Source organism: Trichomycterus rosablanca, chromosome 5 (assembly GCF_030014385.1).
Source record: "Trichomycterus rosablanca isolate fTriRos1 chromosome 5, fTriRos1.hap1, whole genome shotgun sequence".
Classification (NCBI taxonomy): Eukaryota; Metazoa; Chordata; class Actinopteri; order Siluriformes; family Trichomycteridae; genus Trichomycterus; species Trichomycterus rosablanca.
In genome coordinates, this window is record NC_085992.1 from 23,817,206 (window position 1) to 23,842,788 (window position 25,583).

General features: G+C 39.6%; 1 protein-coding gene across 1 annotated transcript in view; it reads left to right on the forward strand.

Moving 5' to 3' along the window:
• The first annotated feature begins 393 nt into the window (after positions 1 to 393).
• mlip (muscular LMNA-interacting protein) overlaps positions 394 to 25,583 on the forward strand; it is a 118,024-nt gene continuing 92,834 nt past the window's right edge. Inside the window, exon 1 of the mRNA XM_062996347.1 lies at positions 394 to 441. Coding sequence (XP_062852417.1) covers positions 406 to 441 — 36 coding nt within the window. The 5' untranslated portion in view covers positions 394 to 405. The remainder of the gene's footprint in view (positions 442 to 25,583) is intronic.

Consider the following 25,583-nt stretch of genomic DNA (forward strand, 5'->3'; position numbering starts at 1 on the left):
TAGTCGTTGCACTGAATGACATTTTTGTGCCCTTGTTGTGTGTCAACCACACTAAAACTATCAAATAAGCAAAATGCTGAGAAAAAAAATACATATTTACATAGGTGACACATTTGTGCACAATATTAAATGAAAAAATTATACAATTTAACCATTTTATTTTTTTGGTACTTGGAACACCCTATTCGTCTTTCACCCATATACAACTGGTAATCAAGCATGGTGGTTTCATGGCTTCCTGCAACCTGCAGGCTATTTGTGGCCTTTGTAAACCTATAAATGGAAGCTTGCAGCATGCCATAGTTATCTCCACTGCAACAGGGTGCAGCTCAAGTCGGGAACCAGAGAAAAGTGGGCAAAGCAATGTAGGCACAGCACTCTATGTCCAAACAAACCACCGGCAGCATGGCTTTGGAGCAGCCCCGGGGGGCCTTGGGAAAGGTGAGTGCTGTGACATTTTAAGAATCTGTAACAATATAGATTTGTTACACTAATTGATTCAAGGTGGATTTATGCACTGCTTTTGCTGTTAGTGACCTTCATTAAGTTTAAATGCTTAAGCCACATATTTTCAAGGCAACTGCATGATGTTGGCCAGTCACATGGAAGCAGAGGGCTCAGATCTTAAAAGCGTGGTGAACTGGAATGCAATTTATTTAAATTTATTATGGTTTATTTAGTAAAATGCAATATTTTTACACTATCTCACTTTACACACTATCTGTCTAACATTAACAGAGCATGTTCACTCAGTAGTTAATGCTGGATCACATTGTACAGTACCAATATAACTACAAACATATTTAGCAGCAACCAGAAACAGATCATGACAGGCAATACTCATAGTGCAAAATATCAACAAATTAAATATTACGAAAGTGTTGTGCTTTTTATTATTAATCAACTTACAACTAAACAATCAACAACTAATCCATTTAAGAGTTAAATAAACAAGGTGGGTAAACATAATATAAATGTAATGCAGTGCTGTTATGCATGTCATGCATTACACATGGTGCTTTGACTGAGCACCCTAAAAAAGTACATTTCATTGCCTTAGAATGCACATTTCAAATATACCGATTTATTTCTACACATGACCTATAAAACACATATGTTAAATAAAGATACAACACACTTAAATATGGAATATTTATATCTATTGCAATTTTAGGACAAACTTTAATCTAATGCAACGTGTTCCCTTGCCAAGTTTGCAGAGCGTTAACAGATAGGTGCAACTGTTGTCAATTGCTTTACAAGAATAACCCATTAAGTCAGTGGTGGATTATTTACAAAACAAAGTAAATGAAACATTTGAAACAAGTCAGAGATCTGATCCTAGAAATATAGATCTGAAGGACGATACAAGACTGCCTCAATTGAAGTACACCGATCAACCATAACATTAAAACCACCTCCTTGTTTCTACACTCACTGTCCATTTTATCAGCTCCACTTACCTTATAGAAGCACTACAATTACTGACTGTAGTCCATCCCTTTCTCTGCATGCTTTGTTACCCCCTTTCATGCTGTTCTTCAATGGTCAGGACTCTCCCAGGACCACTACAGAGTAGGTATGATTTGGGTTGTGGCTCATTCTCAGCACTGCAGTGACACTGACATGGTGGTGGTGTGTTAGTGTGTGTTGTGCTGGTATGAGTGGATCAGACACAGCAATGCTGATGGAGTTTTTAAACACCTCACTGTCACTGCTGGACTGAGAATAGTCCACCAACCAAAAATATGGGCAGCGTCCTGTGACCACTGATGAAGGTCTCAAAGATGACCAACTCAAACGGCAGCAATAGATGAGCGATTGTCTCTGACTTTACATCTACAAGGTGAACCAAGTAGGTAGGAGTATCTAATAGAGTGGACAGTGAGTGGACACGGTATTTAAAAACTCCAGCAGCGCTGCTGTGTCTGATCCACTAATGCCAGCACAACCCACACTAACACACCACCACCATGTCAGTGTCACTGCAGTGCTGAGAATCATCCACCACCTAAATAATACCTACTCTGTGGTGGTCCTGAGAGAGTCCTGACCATTAAAGAACAGCATGAAAGGAGGCTAACAAAGCATGTGGAGCTGATAACATGGACAGTGAGTGTAGAAACAAGGAGGTGGTTTTAATGTTATGGCTGATCGGTGTATGTCATAGTCCAACATGAAAAGTGCACACTGTCTGCGGCAACTTAATGTGAAGTTTGTTAAAATGGCAATAGTCTTCAACTAAAATTGCACAAGCGTCTGAATACTTCTTGAACCAGCACAATTCAATTTTGCACAATTCATTGTGTTCTGGATTTGATTTTGAATGGAGGTAATTGAACGATTCAACATAATTGTCACTGTAACCCATCATTCTACCCTAAATCACCCATAATGACAAAGTGAAAGCCACACCAACATGAAAGACTCCCAATTACAAGAGATCCAGTTGTGTAGTGTGAACTGTACAGTGACCTGACGACTTGGAAAGCCGTGTAGCGTGAATTTGGCATTAGTGGAATACTTTTAGGGTACCATAATAAATCCAATCTAACACTATTAACATGCCGTTTCTTACATTACATTTCTTACATTTACTTTGACTTTTATTTCATTACAGACAGTCCGATACTTCAGTAAGATGTTTTATGTTTGAGTTTTTTTTTTTATTATTTACAAATAAAAATCTAAAGTTTTTTTGAAAAATTATATAAAAATGAAATGCCTTATACTGAAATTTACTCAGATCCTTTTTTATTAGTTATTTGTATAAGTTCTTTTGTCAGTGATAAGTTTTGCACATCTGGATTTGGACAGTTTATCCCATTCTTCCTCAAGTCCCATCAGTTTGGATGGCGAACTTCCTTGTTTTATCGTCAGGTCTCTTTCCATAGATATTCAAAGGGACTTATGTATGAGCTTTGGCCAAGCAATTCTTACAGTCTTGGACAAAACAGGATTAGTCTGACCAGTCAACTTTCTTCCATTGCTCTGATATCAACAGCCAGTTGTAGGTGATTCGTCAGTGGGCATAGGTGTTAGCATGCATTTACCCCATCACCAGTACTAAAAGGATCTACAACTCCAAATCAAAAAGTTGGGACAGTATGAAAAATGCAAATAAAATAAAAATGCAGTGTTCCTTACACTTACTTTGACTTTTATTTGATTGCAGACAGTTTGAACCCAAGATATTTCATGTTTTATCTGCGCAATTTCATTTCATTTGTTAATATACCTCCATTCCTGCATTTCAGGCCTGCAACACATTCCAAAAAAAGTTGGAACAGGGGCAATTTAGGGCTAGTAATGAGGTAAAAAAATTAAATAATGATGTGATTCCAAACAGATGATGTCAACAGGTGATTGTAATCATATTTTGGTACAAAAGCAGCATCAAGGAAAGGCTGGTATCCTTGGTGCCAAAACGTCTTTTAAGTGTGGTGAAAAGGATTGGAAACATTACAAAGTGGTAAATGCTTTACTGTTCCAACTTTTTTTGGAATGTGTTGCAGGACTGAAATGCAGGAATGGATGTTTATTAATAAATGGGGCGGCACGGTGGCTTAGTGGGTAGCACTGTCGCCTCACAGCAAGAAGGTCCTGGGTTCGAACCCCAGGTGGGTGGTCCGGGTCCTTTCTTTGTGGAGTTTGCATGTTCTCCCCATGTCTGCGTGGGTTTACTCCGGGTGCTCCGGTTTCCTCCCACAGTCCAAAGACATGCAAGTTGAGGTGAATTGAAGATACTAAATTGTCCAAGACTGTGCTTGATATAAAACTTGTGAACTGATAAACATTGTGTAATGAATAACTACCGTTCCTGTCATGAATGTAACCAAAGTGTAAAAACATGACGTTAAAATCCTAATAAACAAACAAACAATTAATAAATGAAATAAAGTTGAGCAAACAAAACATGAATATCTCAGGTTCATCCTGTCTGCAATCAAATCAAAGTCAGAGTAAATGTAAGAAAGTCTGTGTTTTTTATTATTTGCATTTTCCATGCTGTCCCAACTTTTTCTGATTTGGGGTTGTACAATTTGACTGATATTAGCTCTTCTGTTAGTCCATACTATTTGGCACTAACTGCAAGTCCTCTAGCACCGTCTGGGCCACCCAAAAACATGTTGGAATTTTGTGACTTATAGATAGATCTTGTCCTAAATAGATCCTATCTTTTTACCTTACTTTTTACTTTAGATTAGACAGTTATCTTAGGTTGAATGTCTACCTTAGGCAGGACAATATCAAAATGCACCTTAAATCATCTAGCACACTTTTTCTTACTAATCAAAAGGAGATAGATGGTGTCATGTTTTCTCAGAGACTATTTTGCTGTTCATATGGTTTCACTCTTCTGGACTAATACCCATGCTGTTGATTTATATAATCTGTTAGAGCCACATAGTTTGAGTTTTTGGTATTTTTAGTATTTTAACAGCATTTTAATTACTTTCTTTGGATTCTAACTTATAATTGTTGGAATTTCTGCTTTGCACTGCTCATCTGTTGGTACCCGGTCTTGTTGGTATGTAATTGCTTGTGTAACTGCCTAGATCTGATGTGTATCTGCCAAAGCTTTTCTGAATAGTATTAGTTTTTACTGTATTTACTTTTGGACTGGGGAATTTCCAAGCCATATTAATAGTTATCTGAAATTCTGAGGTTATTCTGCATACTTAGACAGTACAGTACTAGTACATTGGGCTAAAAAAAATTTTGTTTCATATGAGGGGATTACGTATTACACTACAAGAACTAAAAGTAGGAGTACTGCATAGAAGGCTTATGCAATAATTTAGCATAGAATATCTGGGTATAATATACAAACCTTCTGGCATTTGGAACACAAGAGCAGCACTGCTTTAGCTGTCTAGCTGAATGGCTGTGTCTTTAACCACATACTAATTACTAAAGGGTTTCAAATAGTAATGATACAGTTTGTGAGGAACTAACTAGATCGTGAATTCAGTTATTTGGATGGGTGAGCAACTTTTGGCAATATAGTGTAGCTTTGAAGACTGCTGTCAGCAATACAATACAATAATCCCTACAGTGCTGACTTGGAACAAGGGCTTCTTTCTTGCATGTTATCTCTAAAACATGTAAAGCTTAATTAAAATGTTCCAGCACCTTTTATTGTATGGCAGACAAGTTTGGGTTTTCTTTTAAACTTGTTGTTGTTACCTATGCAAGAAGACCGTTGTTCTATTTGCTTTGTAATTGGTGCAGACTAAATAGTCACATTTATATGACTTCCAAGCTGGCCTGTTTTTCCTTTTAACACATTATCATTACCCACTTTTTGGTCTTTCGACACCTACAACTGTGAGTTGAATATTCCCAGGGGGTAAATTATGTGTTTTTGCTATGTCTTAGACTCCTTTTTTCCCCCCCAATTTTTCCCGCCTAATCTAGTCATGTCCAATTACCCTGATTGTGTCCTCTATACTGATTCGACCCTTCACCGCTGACTGAGGGCGCCTCTCAACTGACATACGCCCCCTCTGGCACATACAGTCAGTACAGACTGCATTTTTTACCTGCATGAGTGAAGTTTATACACTGGACGGGCACTGTGTATGGAGGGCTACACACCCATCAGCATTATTCCTCAGCCCTGTGCAGGCGCCATCAGTCAGCCAGCAGGGGCCGCAGTTGCACCAGTTATGAGGACCTATGATCCGACTTTCTTACCCTCTAACCCTGAACAACAGCCAATTGTTGTTCATGCTGCCGCCCAGCCCAGTTGGCCCAACTCTGGGACGCTAGCGTACTTTACAGCTGTGCCACCTGAGTGGCTTTTAGACTCCTTTTTATGCCCATAGCATTGTAAGGTAAACAGCTTTCCTGTGAACACTTGGCTGCATGCTGACAGAAATCCTTTAATATACTAAATGCATAGCTCCTCTCACTTAAAGATTACATTTAATAACAGCAATAGCATTTTATGTAGCTGCTGATCAGGCTTGTACAATGGTAAGAATGAAAGTGTTTGCTTTGCATCATTACGGATTTACCTATTTAATCAGATTTTAACTTCTATTAGGCTTTCATTAGATGACTTTCAGGACAGTGTCCTAATAGACCGCTGCGGCACCCAAGCGCCTCTTATGTACTGTACGTAGTTTTTCTTCTTGTTCTGGCTGCTCCCGTTAGAGATTGCCACAGCAGATCATATTGCCTAACCACCTGCGTGTTTTCCATCACCACATCCATGAACCTCCTCTTTGGCCTTCTTCCCCTGCTGTCTGGTGGCTTCATTTTCATCACTCTTCTCATGATCTAATTCTCATCCCTCCTTTGCACATTCCCAAACCATCTCAATCTCGCCTCCCTAATCTTGTCTCCCAAACAGAATCACAACATCTTTATCTCTGTCACCTCCAGCTCCCTTTTCTGTCTTTTCATCAGTGCCACTGCCTCTAAGCCAAACTTTGTCTGTCAGCTCGTCCATGACAATTGCAAACAAGAAAGGACTCGGAGCTGACCCTTAATGCAACTCCACCTCCACTTTAAACCTGTCATTCCTATTGCACATCTCACCACTGTCATACTGTCCACCACTCCTGATGTCCTCTACATCTTCTCTCTTGGCACCCTATCATAACACACAGCGTATACTGTTAAAAATACTGTAGATTTTACAGTAATTTATTTGGTAAAAATGTTGTCACAGCATATGTGCAAAGGAGAAACGAGCTACAGACTTTTCAGTACAGCTCAAAATTATTGTTATTGAGCCCTGTTTTGGATTCATATTTTTCTAGTGACAAATGTTTAATCCAGTATTGAATTGAAACACTAAATTCAGAATCCACTAAATTGCTATACACTGTAACCATATGGAAAAACATTAAAACAAACCACATTTTGCCACTGACTGATTCACTGACTGAAGTACAACGACATGTGCATGTTTACTTAAATAATTGTTAAGAAATCTAGAAAATGACTGTTTCTTTAGTCAAATGTTTTACCTTTCTTTTCTTCCATTCCCAGACAGCAGCTTATTCAGTGCATGTTAGTCAACTGTGTTTTCTGATGCTTACAAATACAGAAGTCATGCTGAATCCATGATAAAGTTTAAGTGATGCTAAATTTACTGGCAGTACTTTGGAAATAGACTTCTAAACATATTCAGCATAGTGCTCCATTGGAAATTGAATAATGCCAAGTTCACACTACACAACTGAATCTCTTGCACTCGGGAGTCTTTTCAGTCGCTGTGTATTTCACACTCCACGACTGATCGGCGATAGGGGGTTTCACACTACACAATCTACCATCAGGAGGAATCGCAGATAAGTCTGTCTGGTCTCCCTAACTACGTTTTGTCATGAAAACAAATGCGAGAAGTGACGAGGGGTTTAATGATACCACGTCCAAAAATGCATGTCAACAATGAACGAGCGATCAAAGTTTGTGATGTTTTTTGCTGATGTTTAGCGTAAAAGCAAAGAGGAAAAATAAATGAATCTGAGTTGATTTGGCTATGCGAACAGCATGGATTGTTCTGTAGTGAGGTTGGAGGTTAATAAATATTTTTTGCAATGCAACATGGTATTATGTTTTGTAGAGACCGATAAGGTCAGAAATACTGTAAAACGTGTGCGTTCCGATGTATTCTGATAGAAACTATATTATGCCCCTGTCCCACATTTTACAACTCCTCCCCTGCCAGTCGCCCGACTGATATCCAGATATTTAACATGCTCTCTTTACTCTCTTCAGTGGGCGAGCGCTTGGCGAGTCGCTCGGATCGAGTCATTGAGCAGTTCAAACATAGCGTTCGAGAGCCAAGTATTGATCGACAAGCGAATGTCGAGTTGCCTCTGAGCCGGCAAATCTAGCGGTGACCAGTCGGCGAGCGAAAATCTGGGTAAAAATCGTGTAGTGTGAAATAGGCATAACATGCACTAAATGAGCTGCTGTGTCTGAGACAGGGATGAAGAGAAAGTTAAAAAGCAGTTCATTTGATGCTAATGTTTGCCCAAATTGTATAACACTATACAGCATTTTTGCAAATTCTGGCTTTAGTGTAAGACATTATTAACCAACTTAAAAAAAAGTTTTTCTTTAAGTTTCTGATTAGTTTACTATCTTGAACCCTTAATCTTGGAGAGTCTGGCAAAGGCAGTAATCTCTCAATGTCTGCTGGTGTGGCTGTGGACTAAAGCACAGCAGATTTGAGATTCATTCTTAAATAAATACAACCGGTCTCAGAAACAGAGGTTAAATTATTTTTTACTAAGTCAATGCAAATCAAATTAATACCTACATCAACTTCTAAAATCAGGATTCCTCCTTAAAGTATGCCTGTAGCAGAGATATACAACACATGGTCCTAGTACAGTAGGTATGATGTCATTAAAACTTGACAAGACTTGACTTATCAGCTTTTGCCTGAAAAAAAACTCCATAATCCTCTCTTTCCTTTATTGCTACTTTAGATTTTTCAAGGATTGAGACATCTGTCAGTAGTTTGAAAATATTGTAAGGTTTCTTTTTTGAGGTACGGCACGCTACTTCTCAGCTCCAGTATTAATGGAATAAAAATGCTGGTTTTGTATTGATGGCTTTGCACTGCAGGTATTAGTTGTTTCCATGAGAAGTGCCCTTTTTCTGCTCCTTGCTGGGCTCTTGCAGACATAAATCTATTTCGTTTTTTGTTGGTTCTCTTGTAGAATGGATTTAGGTTCCTTTTGAGGACAACTGGGTTGCTGTCTAATGCAACCCTAATGATCTGCTGGATCTCTGGAATTGTTTTTTGAAAACCTTTTTGCATGTTGCTATCATGCAGTCCTTAGTCTTCTGCTGGTTTACGTACGTCATTCAGAATGTCTGCAAAGCTTTTTAAATATTGCTTTACTCCCATCCTGGCAACTGCGAGGCAGATCGATCTTGTTGGATTAAGAGTCACATTTAATCTACAATGATTTGAATAATCTCTCAACGATCTATAGGAGAAGGGCGCTGCTCTCTGCGTATAGTAGGTTTTATTCCATAAAGCATCTTGCCTCATGGAGCCTTGAAGCTGTCAGGCTATGTACAGTGCCTTGCAAAAGTATTCAGCCCCCTTGAACTTTTCAACCTTTTGCCACATTTCAGGCTTCAAACATAACGATATGAAATTGTAATTTTTTGTGAAGAATCAACAACAAGTGGGACACAATCGTGAAGTAGAACGAAATTTATTGGATATTTAAAACTTTTTTTAGAAATAAAAAACTAAAAAGTGGGGCGTGCAATATTATTCAGCCCCTTTACTTTCAGTGCAGCAAACTCACTCCAGAAGTTCAGTGAGGATCTCTGAATGATCCAATGTTGACCTAAATGACTGATGGTGATAAATAGAATCCACCTGTGTGTAATCAAGTCTCCGTATAAATGCACCTGCTCTGTGACAGTCTCAGAGTTCTGTTTAAAGCGCAGAGAGCATCATGAAGACCAAGGAACACACCAGGCAGGTCCGAGATACTGTTGTGGAGAAGTTTAAAGCCGGATTTGGATACAAAAAGATTTCCCAAGCTTTAAACATCTCAAGGAGCACTGTGCAAGCGATCATATTGAAATGGAAGGAGTATCAGACCACTGCAAATCTACCAAGACCCGGCCGTCCCTCTAAACTTTCAGCTCAAACAAGGAGAAGACTGATCAGAGATGCAGCCAAGAGGCCCATGATCACTCTGAATGAACTGCAGAGATCTACAGCTGAGGTGGGACACAACAGCTGTCCATAGGACACAATCAGTCGTACACTGCACAAATCTGGCCTTTATGGAAGAGTGGCAAGAAGAAAGCCATTTCTCAAAGATATCTATAAAAAGTCACCTGGGAGACACACCAAACATGTGGAAGAAGGTGCTCTGGTCAGATTAAACCAAAATCGAACTTTTTGGCCACAATGCAAAACGTTATGTTTGGCGTAAAAGCAACACAGCTCATCACCCTGAACACACCATCCCCACTGTCAAACATGGTGGTGGCAGCATCATGGTTTGGGCCTGCTTTTCTTCAGCAGGGACAGGGAAGATGGTTAAAATTGATGGGAAGATGGATGGAGCCAAATACAGGACCATTCTGGAAGAAAACCTGTTGCAGTCTGCAAAAGACCTGAGACTGGGACGGAGATTTATCTTCCAACAAGACAATGATCCAAAACATAAAGCAAAATCTACAATGGAATGGTTCACAAATAAACGTATCCAGGTGTTAGAATGGCCAAGTCAAAGTCCAGACCTGAATCCCATCGAGAATCTGTGGAAAGAGCTGAAAACTGCTGTTCACAAACGCTCTCCATCCAACCTCACTGAGCTCGAGCTGTTTTGCAAGGAAGAATGGGCAAAAATTTCTGTCTCTCGATGTGCAAAACTGATAGAGACATACCCCAAGCGACTTGCAGCTGTAATCGCAGCAAAAGGTGGCGCTACAAAGTATTAACGCAAGGGGGCTGAATAATATTGCACGCCCCACTTTTCAGTTTTTTATTTCTAAAAAAAGTTTAAAATATCCAATAAATTTCGTTCCACTTCACGATTGTGTCCCACTTGTTGTTGATTCTTCACAAAAAATTACAATTTCATATCGTTATGTTTGAAGCCTGAAATGTGGCAAAAGGTTGAAAAGTTCAAGGGGGCTGAATACTTTTGCAAGGCACTGTATGTAGGTCTACCCTGCTAGACCTGCTGTTTGTGCTGACTGGACTTGATGTGCTGGAATTGGAGGAGTTATTTCTAAATGTCTAGAGTTTATGGACTGTTGGTCTTGAAATCTTAGGCACACCTCAACCAAACTATACAAATACTATACTATACTATCAAATATACAAACAACAGTTTTACCAGCATTTAACATAAGGTACTTTTAAATAATATTGAATTAATTGACTACAAATTATTTAATACCAAAAAGTCAATGTGTATGTGTAACATTTTATCACTTAAACAATCAAGAATATTACCTTTAGTACTCCAAGCTTGTACTCTCCAATAGGGATAACAGGGTTTGTTCTGGTAAGCTTGGAAGTACTAATAAAACTGCCTTTCTTATCTCCATTGAAATAATGGACATGATTCTACAAAGAAGAAATTGAGTGATGGAGAGTTATTATTAATAAATCAAATACCTCGTACTCTGGTAATGGGTAATAATCAAGAACATCTTTATGCTTTAAGCAAATTAAAGTAGAGGTCTGTGTTGCTACCTCCAGTGAAAGGACACCCAAATGAACCAGCTAAGCAGCCTGCCATCTCTGTATTACAAAATACAGTATATTGAGAATTACAATGCATCAAGATTAGCTTCATTTCCTCTACTAGCAATCCATCCTAATCTCTTCCATTGATTACATACATTCCTCTTTTGTACATTTATGTCATTAACAGCAAATGTATTGCTGGATGCAAAACCAAATGAAGAAACCATCTTTTTGATCTAATCATTGTAGTACAGTAGACCCTTGACTGACGAATTTAATTGGTTCCGAAGGGCTGTTCTTAAGTCAAAATGTTCGTAAGTTAAACCTATTTTTCCCATAAGAAATCATGTAAACAGAATTAATCTGTGCCAGACCTCCCAAACCACCCCCTTACCTAACCTTTCTAATGTCTTAAATGATCTTTTTTGTTATAAATAAAAAAGTATTTTTTTTCTTTAAATCTTAAATTATAGAATAGACATTCCTGTAATAAACAATAATAAATAACAATACACAGTAGTACTGTACTGTACATTAAAAAAACACACCACATTTCAGTACAGTACATGTGCTGTACCATACACCATAATATTTTTTTTTATTTTTTTCAATAGTAAAAGATTTTTTATTTTATTTTATCAGCACTGCGCTTTCTCTGCACCTTCTTTGGGGCAATTTTGATATTGAATTTTACAAAATATAAAGAAAACACTGGAAAAACACCGTCCCCTGTCCCCGAATGTTTGCTCACTGTGTGTGTGTACATATACTGTATATATATATACATATATATAGTAATGTTTACTGCTTTTAAGTCTTATTTATACATAGATCACAAGAAACATCAAAGCAGGCATACCAATATTCAGCATACAGATTTACAAATTAATTTATAGCATGTGTAGGTTGCCAGTTTAAATTTGCGTTGCCATCCCAGCACTCTGGAACTCTCTGCCCTCTACTCTTCACTCTATCTCTTCTCTTTCTGAATTTAAGGCTTCTTTGAAGGCCTCTCTCTTTTCACAACACTTTCATTCTTCTCAGGCAAGAAAGTAAACCAGGCCGACACACATAAAAACACATAAGCTGATTAAAAACTAAATCAAATCTGATGCCAATTGCACTGACCTAGTCCCTCATTTCTCTGTCCTGTAGTTTCTGTAGATGTGATTGTTTAGTTTTTGTGGTACTAGTTGACAAAGGACTTTTGATAAACATTTCCACAAAACCTCCTATATTGTGAGACTTTAAATAATCCCCTGCTATGGCACACAATCGATTTCTCAAATTATGGCCATCCTTTAGAAAAATACCATTATTTTCCAGCTTTTTAAGACCTCTAATTAACTGTCCAAACTGTTTGAAATCTTCTCTGCACAAAATCACATGATCAATAATTGATCTGTAATATGACAGGATATTACCCAGAGTTAAAAAAAAAAACAGCAAGCACTTTGTGCCTTTTCTTCCAATTAACCCAATGAATTTACCACCTCAGATGAGTCTTGATAGAGTATCAGGGCTGAAGATGATGCTTCTGTCTGAAACAGTTTACTCTGAAATACAACCTGTCCATCCCAGATATGTCCATCAAATCATCTCATTAAGGTTAGTTACATGAGAATGCACTTTCTCAAACTGTTTGTAATCTTGTTCTCTGCAAAATCACATGATCAATAATTGATCTGTAATATGACAGGATATCACCCAGAGTTAAATAAACAGCAAGCACCTTGTGCCTTTTCTTCCATTTAACCCAATGGATTTATCACCCCAGATGATAGTCTTGATAGAGTGTCAGGGCTAAAGATGATGCTCCTGTCTGAAACAGTTTACTCTGAAATACAACCTGTCCATCCCAAATATGTCCATCAAATCATCTAATTAAGGTTAGTTACATGAGAATGCACTTTCTCATACTGTTTTCTGAATGACTTAGGAATACTGTATATTGAACAAAACACACCTTTCCAGATTAATTTAGACCCAATTATAATGGCACTGGTTAAACATAGTTAAAACTGTTTATGAACATGGGAATGCACTTTCTAATACTGTTTTCTGAATGACTCAGGAATATATTGAACAAAACACACCTTTCCAGATTAATTTAGACCCAATTATAATGGCACTGGTTAAACATAGTTAAAACTGTTTATGAACAATGTCTTACAGCGCTGATCTGTTTGCAAAAGCATAGTGCCAGCCTTAAAATGTTTTTTTTTCAAGTTCTTTAATTGCATTTTAAATGATAGTGCTATCAGTTTCAAGTAACATAAATTTCTCAGGTAATTTAGCAAACGCATTCAACTGACTAATGTAATGAATTTCATTAAATCCACCAATAAAGAAGAGAGACTCATTCACGTTAATCAAATCAGAAAACTCTAAACTCTTAACTTTAAATTTGTGGGCACATCATAATTAGTGGATTCAATAATAATAATAAGTTCAACTTATATATTACCTTTCACCAAGCTCAAGGTTGCTGTACAATAATAGAACAAACAAAACAAAACAAAACAAAAGTGTGTGAAGATACAACCCCAAATCAGAAAATGTTGGGACAGTATGGAAAATGCAAATAAAATAAAAATGCAGTGTTTCTTACATTTACTTTGACTTTTATTTGATTGCAGGCAGGATGAACGCAAGATATTTCATGTTTTATCTGCTCAACTTCTTTTTATTTGTTAATATACCTCCATTCTTGCATTTCAGGCCTGAAAAACATTCCAAAAAAAGTTGGGACGGGGGCAATTTAGGGCTAGTAATGAGGTGAAAAAGCTAAACAAGGATGTAATTCCAAACAGGTGATTGTAATCATGGTTTGGTACAAAAGCAGCATCCAGGAGAGGCTGAGTCTATGATGAGCAAAGATGATCAGAGGATCTCCAGTTTGTCAACAAATGTGTAAAAAAATGATTGAAGTGTTTAAAAACAATGTACCTCAAAGAAAGATTGGAAGAGATTTGCAAGTTTCTCTCTCTACAGTGTATAATATCATTAAACTATTCAAGGAATCAGGAGGAATTTCAGTGCATAAAGGCCAAAGGCGCAAGCTTAAGCTGAACGCCCATGACCTTTGATGGTAAATGCTTTACCGTCCCAACTTTTTTTGGAATGTGTTGCAGACCTGAAATGCAGGAATAGATGTTTATTATTAAGTGAAATGAAATTGAGCAGACAAAACATGAAATATCTCAGGTTCATCCTGTCTGCAATCAAAGTAAATGTAAGAAACTGTTTTTTTTTTTTTTTTTTTTTTTTTTTCCACGCTGTCCCAACTTTTTCTGTTTTGGGGTTGTAGATTAGACATAGAAGTTTAAAAAGAAGAATGAAAGTGTTGTGAAAAGAGAGAGGCCTTCAAAGAAGCCTTAAATTCAGAAAGAGAAGAAATAGAGAGTAGAGGGCAGAGAGTTCCAGAGTGCTGGGATGGCAACTGGCAACCTACACATGCTATAAATTAATTTTAAATCTGTATGCTGAATATTGGTATGCCTGCTTTGATGTTTCTTGTGATCTATGTATAAATAAGACTTAAAAGCAGTAAACATTATACATGTAAGTGCTGGGTAGAGGCAAGTTTGAATATTTAAAAATGAATAATAAATTAAACAGCTTTTCAATCATTTCATTGATGCTGTTTACTTAAACTTAAACCAAGTAGTTTATGTCTGCAAGTGTAAAATAGTGTTTAAAATGATAATGACAGCATATGATGTTTACCCTGTTTAACAAGAATGATTTCGCTCACTTATTGTATAAATGTGTGACTATTAGAACAAATATTTTTAAGTGCACTGCAATCGTTTTTAGGTGGAGGAGATATATTCACAGGGGAGTGAGCGGTGCTTGTGGTTAATGGTGCTACAAAGTACTGGCTTAAGGTGCAATATGTAGACTGTGTGAAAAGAGCTGTGCTGAGAGATCAGCTCCCTGCTCTACTAACAATGGGAGAGGGTACCCAAACTGGCACTCAAAAGGGTGACATACCTCTAGAGGAGTGCCACATTGTGTTATGTGCATACTGTGCCCAGTGCAGGTTGGTCAAAGGCCAGACATCAGAGTGTACTAAAGGTCCTGGTTTATCCTCTCTGTCTGCATGTTTGACTCTTGGTGAAATCCAGAATGGAGGCCTCTAAGAGCTAGCAGACGGCTTTCCAAAACTTGCTTGTGAACTGGGTTCCCAGATCTAACACCCGATCGCTATGCTAGTTGAGAACTTGGACCACATAATGTGGAATAATCTTAGCAGTCCCTGACTCGGAGAAAATTGAATCAGACGAACAACAATATCCATCTGACCTTTCAGGGATTAAGACATCCACCTTGATGACAAATGGGACCTTAAAGTTGAGCAGTTTAAGCCCCGGGGCTGACACAAGATGCCTCCTTAGTTCCAAAAAGATGTTTTGGACTTTCCATTCAACTAAACCTGCCCAAGCTCTTCTTAGTAAGGGTGGTTAAGGGCACCACAATGGTACTAAATGGCCAATGCGGCAATTCTCTTATTAAAAGCAATGGAATAAACTTGGTTTTAACTGGGTCCATTTGCAGACTGCCCTTGGATATGATGTGGATGTGCTGTTGAAGCTACAGAAACCCCAGAATAAGTGGCATATTCTGAGACTGAGATCAGAAGAAGCAACATCTCAACGTGGTTACCCAGCCATAAATGTATAGGGTGGGTCTGCCAGGTAACCGCTGTGGATGCCAACAATCAGCTATTGATGGCTGTAATTGGTGACTTTTAAGGGTGCTCATACCTAATGCTTTGGTATGAGGACTTCCATTTGTTCATACCTAATGCCTTGGCCAGAGCAGGGTCAATAAACTTCTATCTGCTTATAAATCAACAAAGGTCCTTAAGCTCTGCTTATGTTAGGCTTCACATATGAATCACCCTTAAGAAGACCCCTGAGGTGTATGGGGCAGGTTTCTGGCCATTCACATGTCCCCCTCCATTGGACAGACCCTGCCTCTTTAATTAAGCTCCAGCTGGTGTGGTCAGGAATAGTCTGCCCCACCATGAAAAACAATTCCCCCAACTGATGCAGGATTTTGAGACGCAGATGAACTGATTTGGGTCTTGAACCAAGTCAGCCAGTAAAGTAATAAAATAACTAAGTCTAGGAGGTTAGAGCTCTAAGTAGAACTGTGACCAAGGCCAGTATGTTATCTTCTGGTCCACATATGTACTGGCACACAACCTCAGCCCAATACTTCTCTCCCAACCTTGACTAAAGAAAAAGGGTTTTAAAAAAAAAATCTCTTTACTGGGCCGATATTTTTTAAGTAAAAGTGGGCACATCTGACAGGGTCAGATCACTGGTCTATGTTATAGATTTGCAAAAGGTATTTTGAGCTCTCTGTAACAATGAATTAAAGCTATTTTAACAATGACTGTAACGCAAGGGCATATCTCTGGTATGTATAGTCCGCTTGGGACTACAATGTATCAATCTTTGCTTTCTGTCATGTGTGGAAATGGTCAAAAGTGACTGACCAGTTACATTTACATGGCACACTTGAATTAAACTACCATACGTTTTGTTTGTAGCTGCACAGCAGGTCATTCCTGTCAACCTGAGTTTGATCCTTGTCTCCAGTCTGTGCTTTGCATGTGTTTCAATTGTCTATGTGAGCTTTCTCCGGGGACTTCTGTTTCCTCTAACAAGTGGATTGGCCACTTGGAACTAAATAGTCTATTTCTGTGTTTGGATCTAGACTAGAAACTGTGTGTTGTCTCACCATACAGATTTACCCAGAATTTTACAATTGATTGAACAACAACTTAATGAAATTCAGGTGATGCTCAAAAACAAATAATATATTAATAATAATAATAATAATATCAATTTCACCTAAACAATTGTACACATAATTCATCAACCATATCACGTGCCATTGTAGATTTATGAAATAGACCTTCCTGGTAAATTATTGTTTAGTTTAAATGAATTAGTTTGGCCTCACAATAATTTTTTTTTAAATAATTTTATTTATGCATTTTTTCCCATTTTTCTCCCAATTTAGCATAGTCAATTTGTTGCTGCTGGGGGATCCCTGATTGCAGTTGAGGTGGGTTATTGCTCCTCCAACCCACTCACAGCCATTAGCGGAACCCTTTTTCACCCATGCATTCTGCACAGGCTCCTCTCCATCTGCTAATCAGGGTCCTTACACAGCGTTTGAAGACCCTACTCACATTCATCATCCTGCCATGCAGGAACTGCCAATTATGCCCGCTAGATGGTGCCCAGCCGACCAGTGGCAATGCCGAGTTTCAAACCAAGGAGTTCAGAATATCCCGCTGTGCCACCTGGGCGCCTCACAATACTATTAATCATACATACCAAATACAAGGTTATCTAAATCAGGTAATTAAAGAGGACATTATGTCACATAGTATGTGGAGCTATAGAACCACATAGTGTTTTCTGTATAAACAGCCTAGTGCATACTCCATCAGTTTAGACCTGATTTATTTATCACCCTACATTCTACCACTTAATTTAGTGTAGTGAGTAGTGTAGTGTAGTGCGTTACAAATTAAATTTATTATTATTATTATTATTATTTATTAGTGTAGTGTAGTGTAGTGTAGTGTGTGAGCTATTGAACATTATGAGTTGTGTTAGGTTCTATGCTATTTACCAGGGGAAGTGCCGATATTACTACACTACACATATAGAAACAAAAATCGGCTGCCAAAAAGTATCAGGGAACATTTTTTAAGACTTATTTTATTTAGCACATACCACATTTTATTTAGCACATACCATATTTTATTTAGCACATACCATATTTTATTTAGCACATACATGGCACAGAGGAGATGCAGCAGGCAGTGTTGCTGCTAGAGGGTGTAACTTTCACCTCTGATTACTATATGAATTAGCCATGTTCTACCTGTGTGTGTGTGTGTGTGTGTGTGTGTGTTTTATTAACCACTCTTAAAGTTTATTGGATACTCTAAATTGCCAAAGGCCTAATTGAGTGAGTGTGTGTCTCCCCTGGATAAACCATGTCCAGGGTGTATTCATTTCTTACAACTAATTTTTATGCAAAGCATTGTACGCATTACAACCCTAACAGGGAGGAAGAAACTATTAAAATAAATCAATGAATTATTATTATTATTATTAAAGGCGCACAGCGGCACATCAGCAATTTATTCTAGCTCACTACCACAGGGATTCATGTTTTGAATCCCCGTTGGTGCTACTGAGTGTCTACATACAGCCACTACTACAACAACAGTTATATTTAGTTATTTGTCTAGGTTATTTTGTTACATACATACAAGATCCACTGTTTTTTACTTTGTTAGTGAATGTTGTATGTATGTAACAAGTTGTTTGTCTGATGTGAGCTGTTGTAACAAAGACATCTATCTATCTATCTATCTATCTATCTATCTATCTATCTATCTATCTATCTATCTATCTATCTATCTATCTATCATGTTGTTAATTAAACTGCAGTTGGTCTGTTATCCACATTTAGCTGTGAGAGTGATCACATTTATAACCACATATTCTGGGGAGCTCTAGACTCCTGCCTCCGCACATAGATCCATAGCTCAGATTGTTTGTTGAGATGAACAGCTGCTTTAGAGCTGCTTCTACTTTCGCTGTTGTGCCGTGCCTCCACACAGAACAGTGATCTATTGGCTATGAATTTGCTACAAAGAAAAATAGGAAGAGCAAAATGACAGCACAATATATGCACCTATGGGCGGCTTAACATTTGAATTTTGTAGTACATGACCTTCAAACATTGTGTCTAGTACATTAAAATATTATAAAAGATCTAAATTGTATAATGGGTGGCATGGTGGCTCGGTGGGTAGCACTGTCGCCTCACAGCAAGAAGGTCCTGGGTTCGATCCCCAGGTGGGGTGGTCTGGGTCCTTTCTGTGCGGAGTTTGCATGTTCTCCCCATGTCTACGTGGGTTTCCTCCAGGAGCTCCGGTTTCCTCCCACAGTCCAAAAACATGCAGTAAGGTTTATTGGAGACGTTGAATTGCCCTACAGGTGAATGGGTGTGTGTATGTGTGTCTGCCCTGCGATGGACTGGCGCCCCGTCCAGGGTGTTACTGTGTGCCTTGCGCCCATTTAAAAAGCTGGGATAGGCTCTAGCCCCTTCTAAAACTAAAGCAATTAATTTTTCACCCACAGGTGACATATTTGATGAGTCTCGCTGACCACGCCCACACACAGTGTTATCCAGCTCAGTCTAAAAAAAGGAGCGTTGGCTAGCGAAACTTGAATTGTTATTATAAACTTGAAAATGAATTGTTATTAATGAATGCTGTGGTTTCAAATAAACGCCCGCTACTACATTTTGTGTATAAATCGAAACCTGATATATATAAATTGAAACCTGATATATATAAATTGAAACTTGATATATATATACAGTGTATCACAAAAGTGAGTACACCCCTCACATTTCTGCAGATATTTAAGTATATCTTTTCATGGGACAACACTGACAAAATGACACTTTGACACAATGAAAAGTAGTCTGTGTGCAGCTTATATAACAGTGTAAATTTATTCTTCCCTCAAAATAACTCAATATACAGCCATTAATGTCTAAACCACCGGCAACAAAAGTGAGTACACCCCTAAGAGACTACACCCCTAAATGTCCAAATTGAGCACTGCTTGTCATTTTCCCTCCAAAATGTCATGTGATTTGTTAGTGTTACTAGGTCTCAGGTGTGCATAGGGAGCAGGTGTGTTCAATTTAGTAGTACAGCTCTCACACTCTCTCATACTGGTCACTGAAAGTTCCAACATGGCACCTCATGGCAAAGAACTCTCTGAGGATCTTAAAAGACGAGTTGTTGCGCTACATGAAGATGGCTAAGGCTACAAGAAGATTGCCAACACCCTGAAACTGAGCTGCAGCACAGTGGCCAAGATCATCCAGCGTTTTAAAAGAGCAGGGTCCACTCAGAACAGACCTCGCGTTGGTCGTCCAAAGAAGCTGAGTGCACGTGCTCAGCGTCACATCCAACTGCTGTCTTTGAAAGATAGGCGCAGGAGTGCTGTCAGCATTGCTGCAGAGATTGAAAAGGTGGGGGCTCAGCCTGTCAGTGCTCAGACCATACGCCGCACACTACATCAAATTGGTCTGCATGGCTGTCACCCCAGAAGGAAGCCTCTTCTGAAGTCTCTACACAAGAAAGCCCGCAAACAGTTTGCTGAAGACATGTCAACAAAGGACATGGATTACTGGAACCATGTCCTATGGTCTGATGAGACCAAGATTAATTTGTTTGGTTCAGATGGTCTCAAGCATGTGTGGCGGCAATCAGGTGAGGAGTACAAAGATAAGTGTGTCATGCCTACAGTCAAGCATGGTGGTGGGAATGCCATGGTCTTGGGCTGCATGAGTGCAGCAGGTGTTGGGGAGTTACATTTCATTGAGGGACACATGAACTCCAATATGTACTGTGAAATACTGAAGCAGAGCATGATCCCCTCCCTCCGGAAACTGGGTCGCAGGGCAGTGTTCCAGCATGATAATGACCCCAAACACACCTCTAAGACGACCACTGCTTTATTGAAGAGGCTGAGGGTAAAGGTGATGGAATGGCCAAGCATGTCTCCAGTCCTAAACCCAATAGAACATCTTTGGGGCATCCTCAAGCGGAAGGTGGAGGAGCGCAAAGTCTCGAATATCCGCCAGCTCTGTGATGTCGTCATGGAGGAGTGGAAAAGCATTCCAGTGGCAACCTGTGAAGCTCTGGTAAACTCCATGCCCAGGAGAGTTAAGGCAGTTCTGGGAAATAATGGTGGCCACACAAAATATTGACACTTCAGGAACTTTCACTAAGGGGTGTACTCACTTTTGTTGCCGGTGGTTTAGACATTAATGGCTGTATATTGAGTTATTTTGAGGGAAGAATAAATTTACACTGTTATATAAGCTGCACACAGACTACTTTTCAATGTGTCAAAGTGTCATTTTGTCAGTGTTGTCCCATGAAAAGATATACTTAAATATCTGCAGAAATGTGAGAGGTGTACTCACTTTTGTGATACACTGTATATAATGAAACCTGATATATATAAATTGAAACCTGATATATATAAATTTAAACTTGATATACAGGTCCTTCTCAAAAAATTTGCATATTGTGATAAAGTTCATTATTTTCCATAATGTAATGATAAAAATTAAACTTTCATATATTTTAGATTCATTGCACACCAACTGAAATATTTCAGGTCTTTTATTGTTTTAATACTGATGATTTTGGCATACAGCTCATGAAAACCCAAAATTCCTATCTCAAAAAATTAGCATATTTCATCCGACCAATAAAAGAAAAGTGTTTTTAATACAAAAAAAGTCAACCTTGAAATAATTATGTTCAGTTATGCACTCAATACTTGGTCGGGAATCCTTTTGCAGAAATGACTGCTTCAATGCGGCGTGGCATGGAGGCAATCAGCCTGTGGCACTGCTGAGGTGTTATGGAGGCCCAGGATGCTTCGATAGCGGCCTTAAGCTCATCCAGAGTGTTGGGTCTTGTGTCTCTCAACTTTCTCTTCACAATATCCCACAGATTCTCTATGGGGTTCAGGTCAGGAGAGTTGGCAGGCCAATTGAGCACAGTAATACCATGGTCAGTAAACCATTCACCAGTGGTTTTGGCACTGTGAGCAGGTGCCAGGTCGTGCTGAAAAATGAAATCTTCATCTCCATAAAGCTTTTCAGCAGATGGAAGCATGAAGTGCTCCAAAATCTCCTGATAGCTAGCTGCATTGACCCTGCCCTTGATAAAACACAGTGGACCAACACCAGCAGCTGACATGGCACCCCAGACCATCACTGACTGTGGGTACTTGACACTGGACTTCAGGCATTTTGGCATTTCCTTCTCCCCAGTCTTCCTCCAGACTCTGGCACCTTGATTTCCGAATGACATGCAAAATTTGCTTTCATCTGAAAACAGTACTTTGGACCACTGAGCAACAGTCCAGTGCTGCTTCTCTGTAGCCCAGGTCAGGCGCTTCTGCCGCTTTTTCTGGTTCAAAAGTGGCTTGACCTGGGGAATGCGGCACCTGTAGCCCATTTCCTGCACACGCCTGTGCACGGTGGCTCTGGATGTTTCTACTCCAGACTCAGTCCACTGCTTCCGCAGGTCCCCCAAGGTCTGGAATCGGCCCTTCTCCACAATCTTCCTCAGGGTCCGGTCACCTCTTCTCGTTGTGCAGCGTTTTCTGCCACACTTTTTCCTTCCCACACACTTCCCACTGAGGTGCCTTGATACAGCACTCTGGGAACAGCCTATTCATTCAGAAATTTATTTCTGTGTCTTACCCTCTTGCTTGAGGGTGTCAATGATGGCCTTCTGGACAGCAGTCAGGTCGGCAGTCTTACCCATGATTGCAGTTTTGAGTAATGAACCAGGCTGGGAGTTTTTAAAAGCCTCAGGAATCTTTTGCAGGTGTTTAGAGTTAATTCGTTGATTCAGATGATTAGGTTAATAGCTCGTTTAGAGAACCTTTTCATGATATGCAAATTTTTTGAGATAGGAATTTTGGGTTTTCATGAGCTGTATGCCAAAATCATCAGTATTAAAACAATAAAAGACCTGAAATATTTCAGTTGGTGTGCAATGAATCTAAAATATATGAAAGTTTAATTTTTATCATTACATTATGGAAAATAATGAACTTTATCACAATATGCAAATTTTTTGAGAAGGACCTGTATATAAATCGAAACTTGAATGAAACGGGGCAGGCGCTAGGACCCCGCGGTTTCCTCATTGCTCCTCCAAACACAACGCAAGCGCTTTGGTCATCCCACAGTTGCACGGGCTTACATGCTTATAATATTATGTGGACAGTGTAAAGCAAACACAAGTGTTAAAAAAGTAATAATAATGACGCATCCTGTTGTCCTGACTTGTGTTTTGTGACGTGATCATATTTGCTCTATCTGCAAAATATAAATGTAACCGAGCGTCTAAGTGATGCACTTGATCAATAAATGAACAAATACACGGCACATTACAAATCCTCGAGAGTATAAAACTTTATTCACCTTCTCTGTTACGGTACAGAACAGACGCTAGCTCGCGTCAGCACGTTAGCCGAGCACGCTATCCCATGCACTATGGGAGCCCCAAAGGGTCAAAACACACTCACCCTGCGCAGAAACATCTATCAAACCACCGTCAAAACACAAACACAGAAAAGTCTGTTACATATACTCCCCCCCTTTTTTTTTGACAGGAAAACGTCCTCGTTTACCATTATAATAAAAGAAAGAAAAAAAAATCACTATTAGTCCTTAAACATTCAAATAACATCAGGTCACAACATCACAGTTATCAATGAACATAAGTAGACCCATGCATAAAACAGCATAGTTTTTTTTTTTTCTAACGAAATAAATAACAAAACAGTGCAATTAAATGGCACAAACAACACAACCACTTTCATGAAAACATGCAATTAACTTTCTCGTTGTACAACAATGTTATCAATGTTGTAATTTTTCATCAAACGGTGTGAAAACACCAAGACCTCAACTTATCCACAACTCAAAATGTAACAAAGTCTTTTAAGTGACTAGGAGGTTTCACAATCCTTCCAGTCCGAGTCCTGGTTAATTCAGGCTCAACCAAAGTGTCCGGCGCACATGTTTCCCCAGAACAGTCATTCAATTCAACACTGTCCGCTGCACCCCGAGTAGAAACTGAAAACAAAGGTGAAGGCAGAGCAGTGGATGTTCCCTGCTGTGGTGGTCCGGGGGAACCAGGCAGGGTATAAGGTCTTAGTCTGTTATAATGCACAATCTGCTCCTTGTCCTCGGTGTCCCAATGATTCACCATACGATATGTCAGTCCAGGCTCACCACACGAGTCCATTACTTGCACAATCCGGTAAGGCCCTTTCCAATGAGGCGCCAGTTTCATGCGACTCTCCACCGGGTTGTTGAGCCACACCAGAGCACCCACCTTGTATGGGCGATGGCGAACACTCTTGTCATGGTAAAGCTTTTGTCGTTCATGTGCTTCAGAACCCCTCATTCTGGCAGCACAAAAGGCAAAGTCAAGCTTACCCACCAAAGAATTAACATAGTCAGTATAAGATCCCTTAATCTGTGGTTGCAGTGCATGGGTAGGTATCAAAACGTCCGCAGGAACACGTGCTTCCCGGCCATGGCTAAGAAAATAAGGAGTAAAGCGAGTGCTAGCATGCGTTGAAGTGTTGTATGCAAAAGCAACCTGCTTTAAATAACCGTCCCATTCACCTCCACAGTCCAGTAAAGTTTTGGCCAGCTGATCAATCAAAGTCCTATTAAACCGTTCAACCATACCATCAGATTTGGGATGGTACGGAGTGGTGCGTGTTTTCCTAATCCCCAGAAGGCGGCAGAGAGTTTGAAACACCTCTGCCTCAAACTGCCGTCCCTGATCGGAATGTAGAAATTCAGGAACCCCATGCACTAAGATATAATCCTCAAACAGGCACTGTGCCACAATTTGCGCCGTTTGATTTGGTAGCGCATACAAGTTGACATACTTAGTAAAGTAATCTTCCACAACCAGCACATAGCGATTACCATTTGAAGTCAGTGGTAACTCCAAAATGTCAGCAGCCACTGTTTCAAATGGGCGAGTAGCTTGTGACCCACCCATAGGTGCATGGTGTGCTGGAACCGGGGAGCGTCGTGTCTGACACGGTGTGCACCGCTCACACCAATTCCTAATGTCCTTGAACATCGAAGGCCAGTAATAACTCTGCCTTGCACGCTCCCAAACACGCTCAGCAGAGAAATGGGAAGAAAGTGGACCACCATGTAGCTGTGACAGAACCTCAGGTATGAGGGCAGATGGTACAACAACTTGAATGAGCTGATCCTGAGTGATTGGAGAAGTGACCAAACGACACAGCACACCGTCTCTTATTGACAAACGATTAAACTCGGTCCACAGCTTTCTCAGGCATTGAGAAGCTCCTCTTAGTTTTCCTCGGGAAGGCCTGTTTGACATTTCTACCCAGCTACAAGCAGTGCAGATATCTGAATCGGCCAGTTGCAATGCTCTCATGCTAGAGGTATCAGAGGATATGGGGCACTTCCAGACCCCGTCCTGTACATTTTCCTCCCCAGTACCTCCTGTCTCTAAAAGTTCTGTGCCGAGGAATGAGCTTGAGTCCCTATTTGGTGAATCAATAGCGTTAACCTCCACTGTACATTCTCTCACATCCCCATCTTTGTCCGGAGAACTAGGCCGTTCTGGTCTCCGAGAAAGGGAGTCAGCATTCGTGTGTCGCTGTCCCTCTTTGTGTTCCATGACCCAATTTAAGGGATCTAACTCAAGGATCCACCTGGCCCT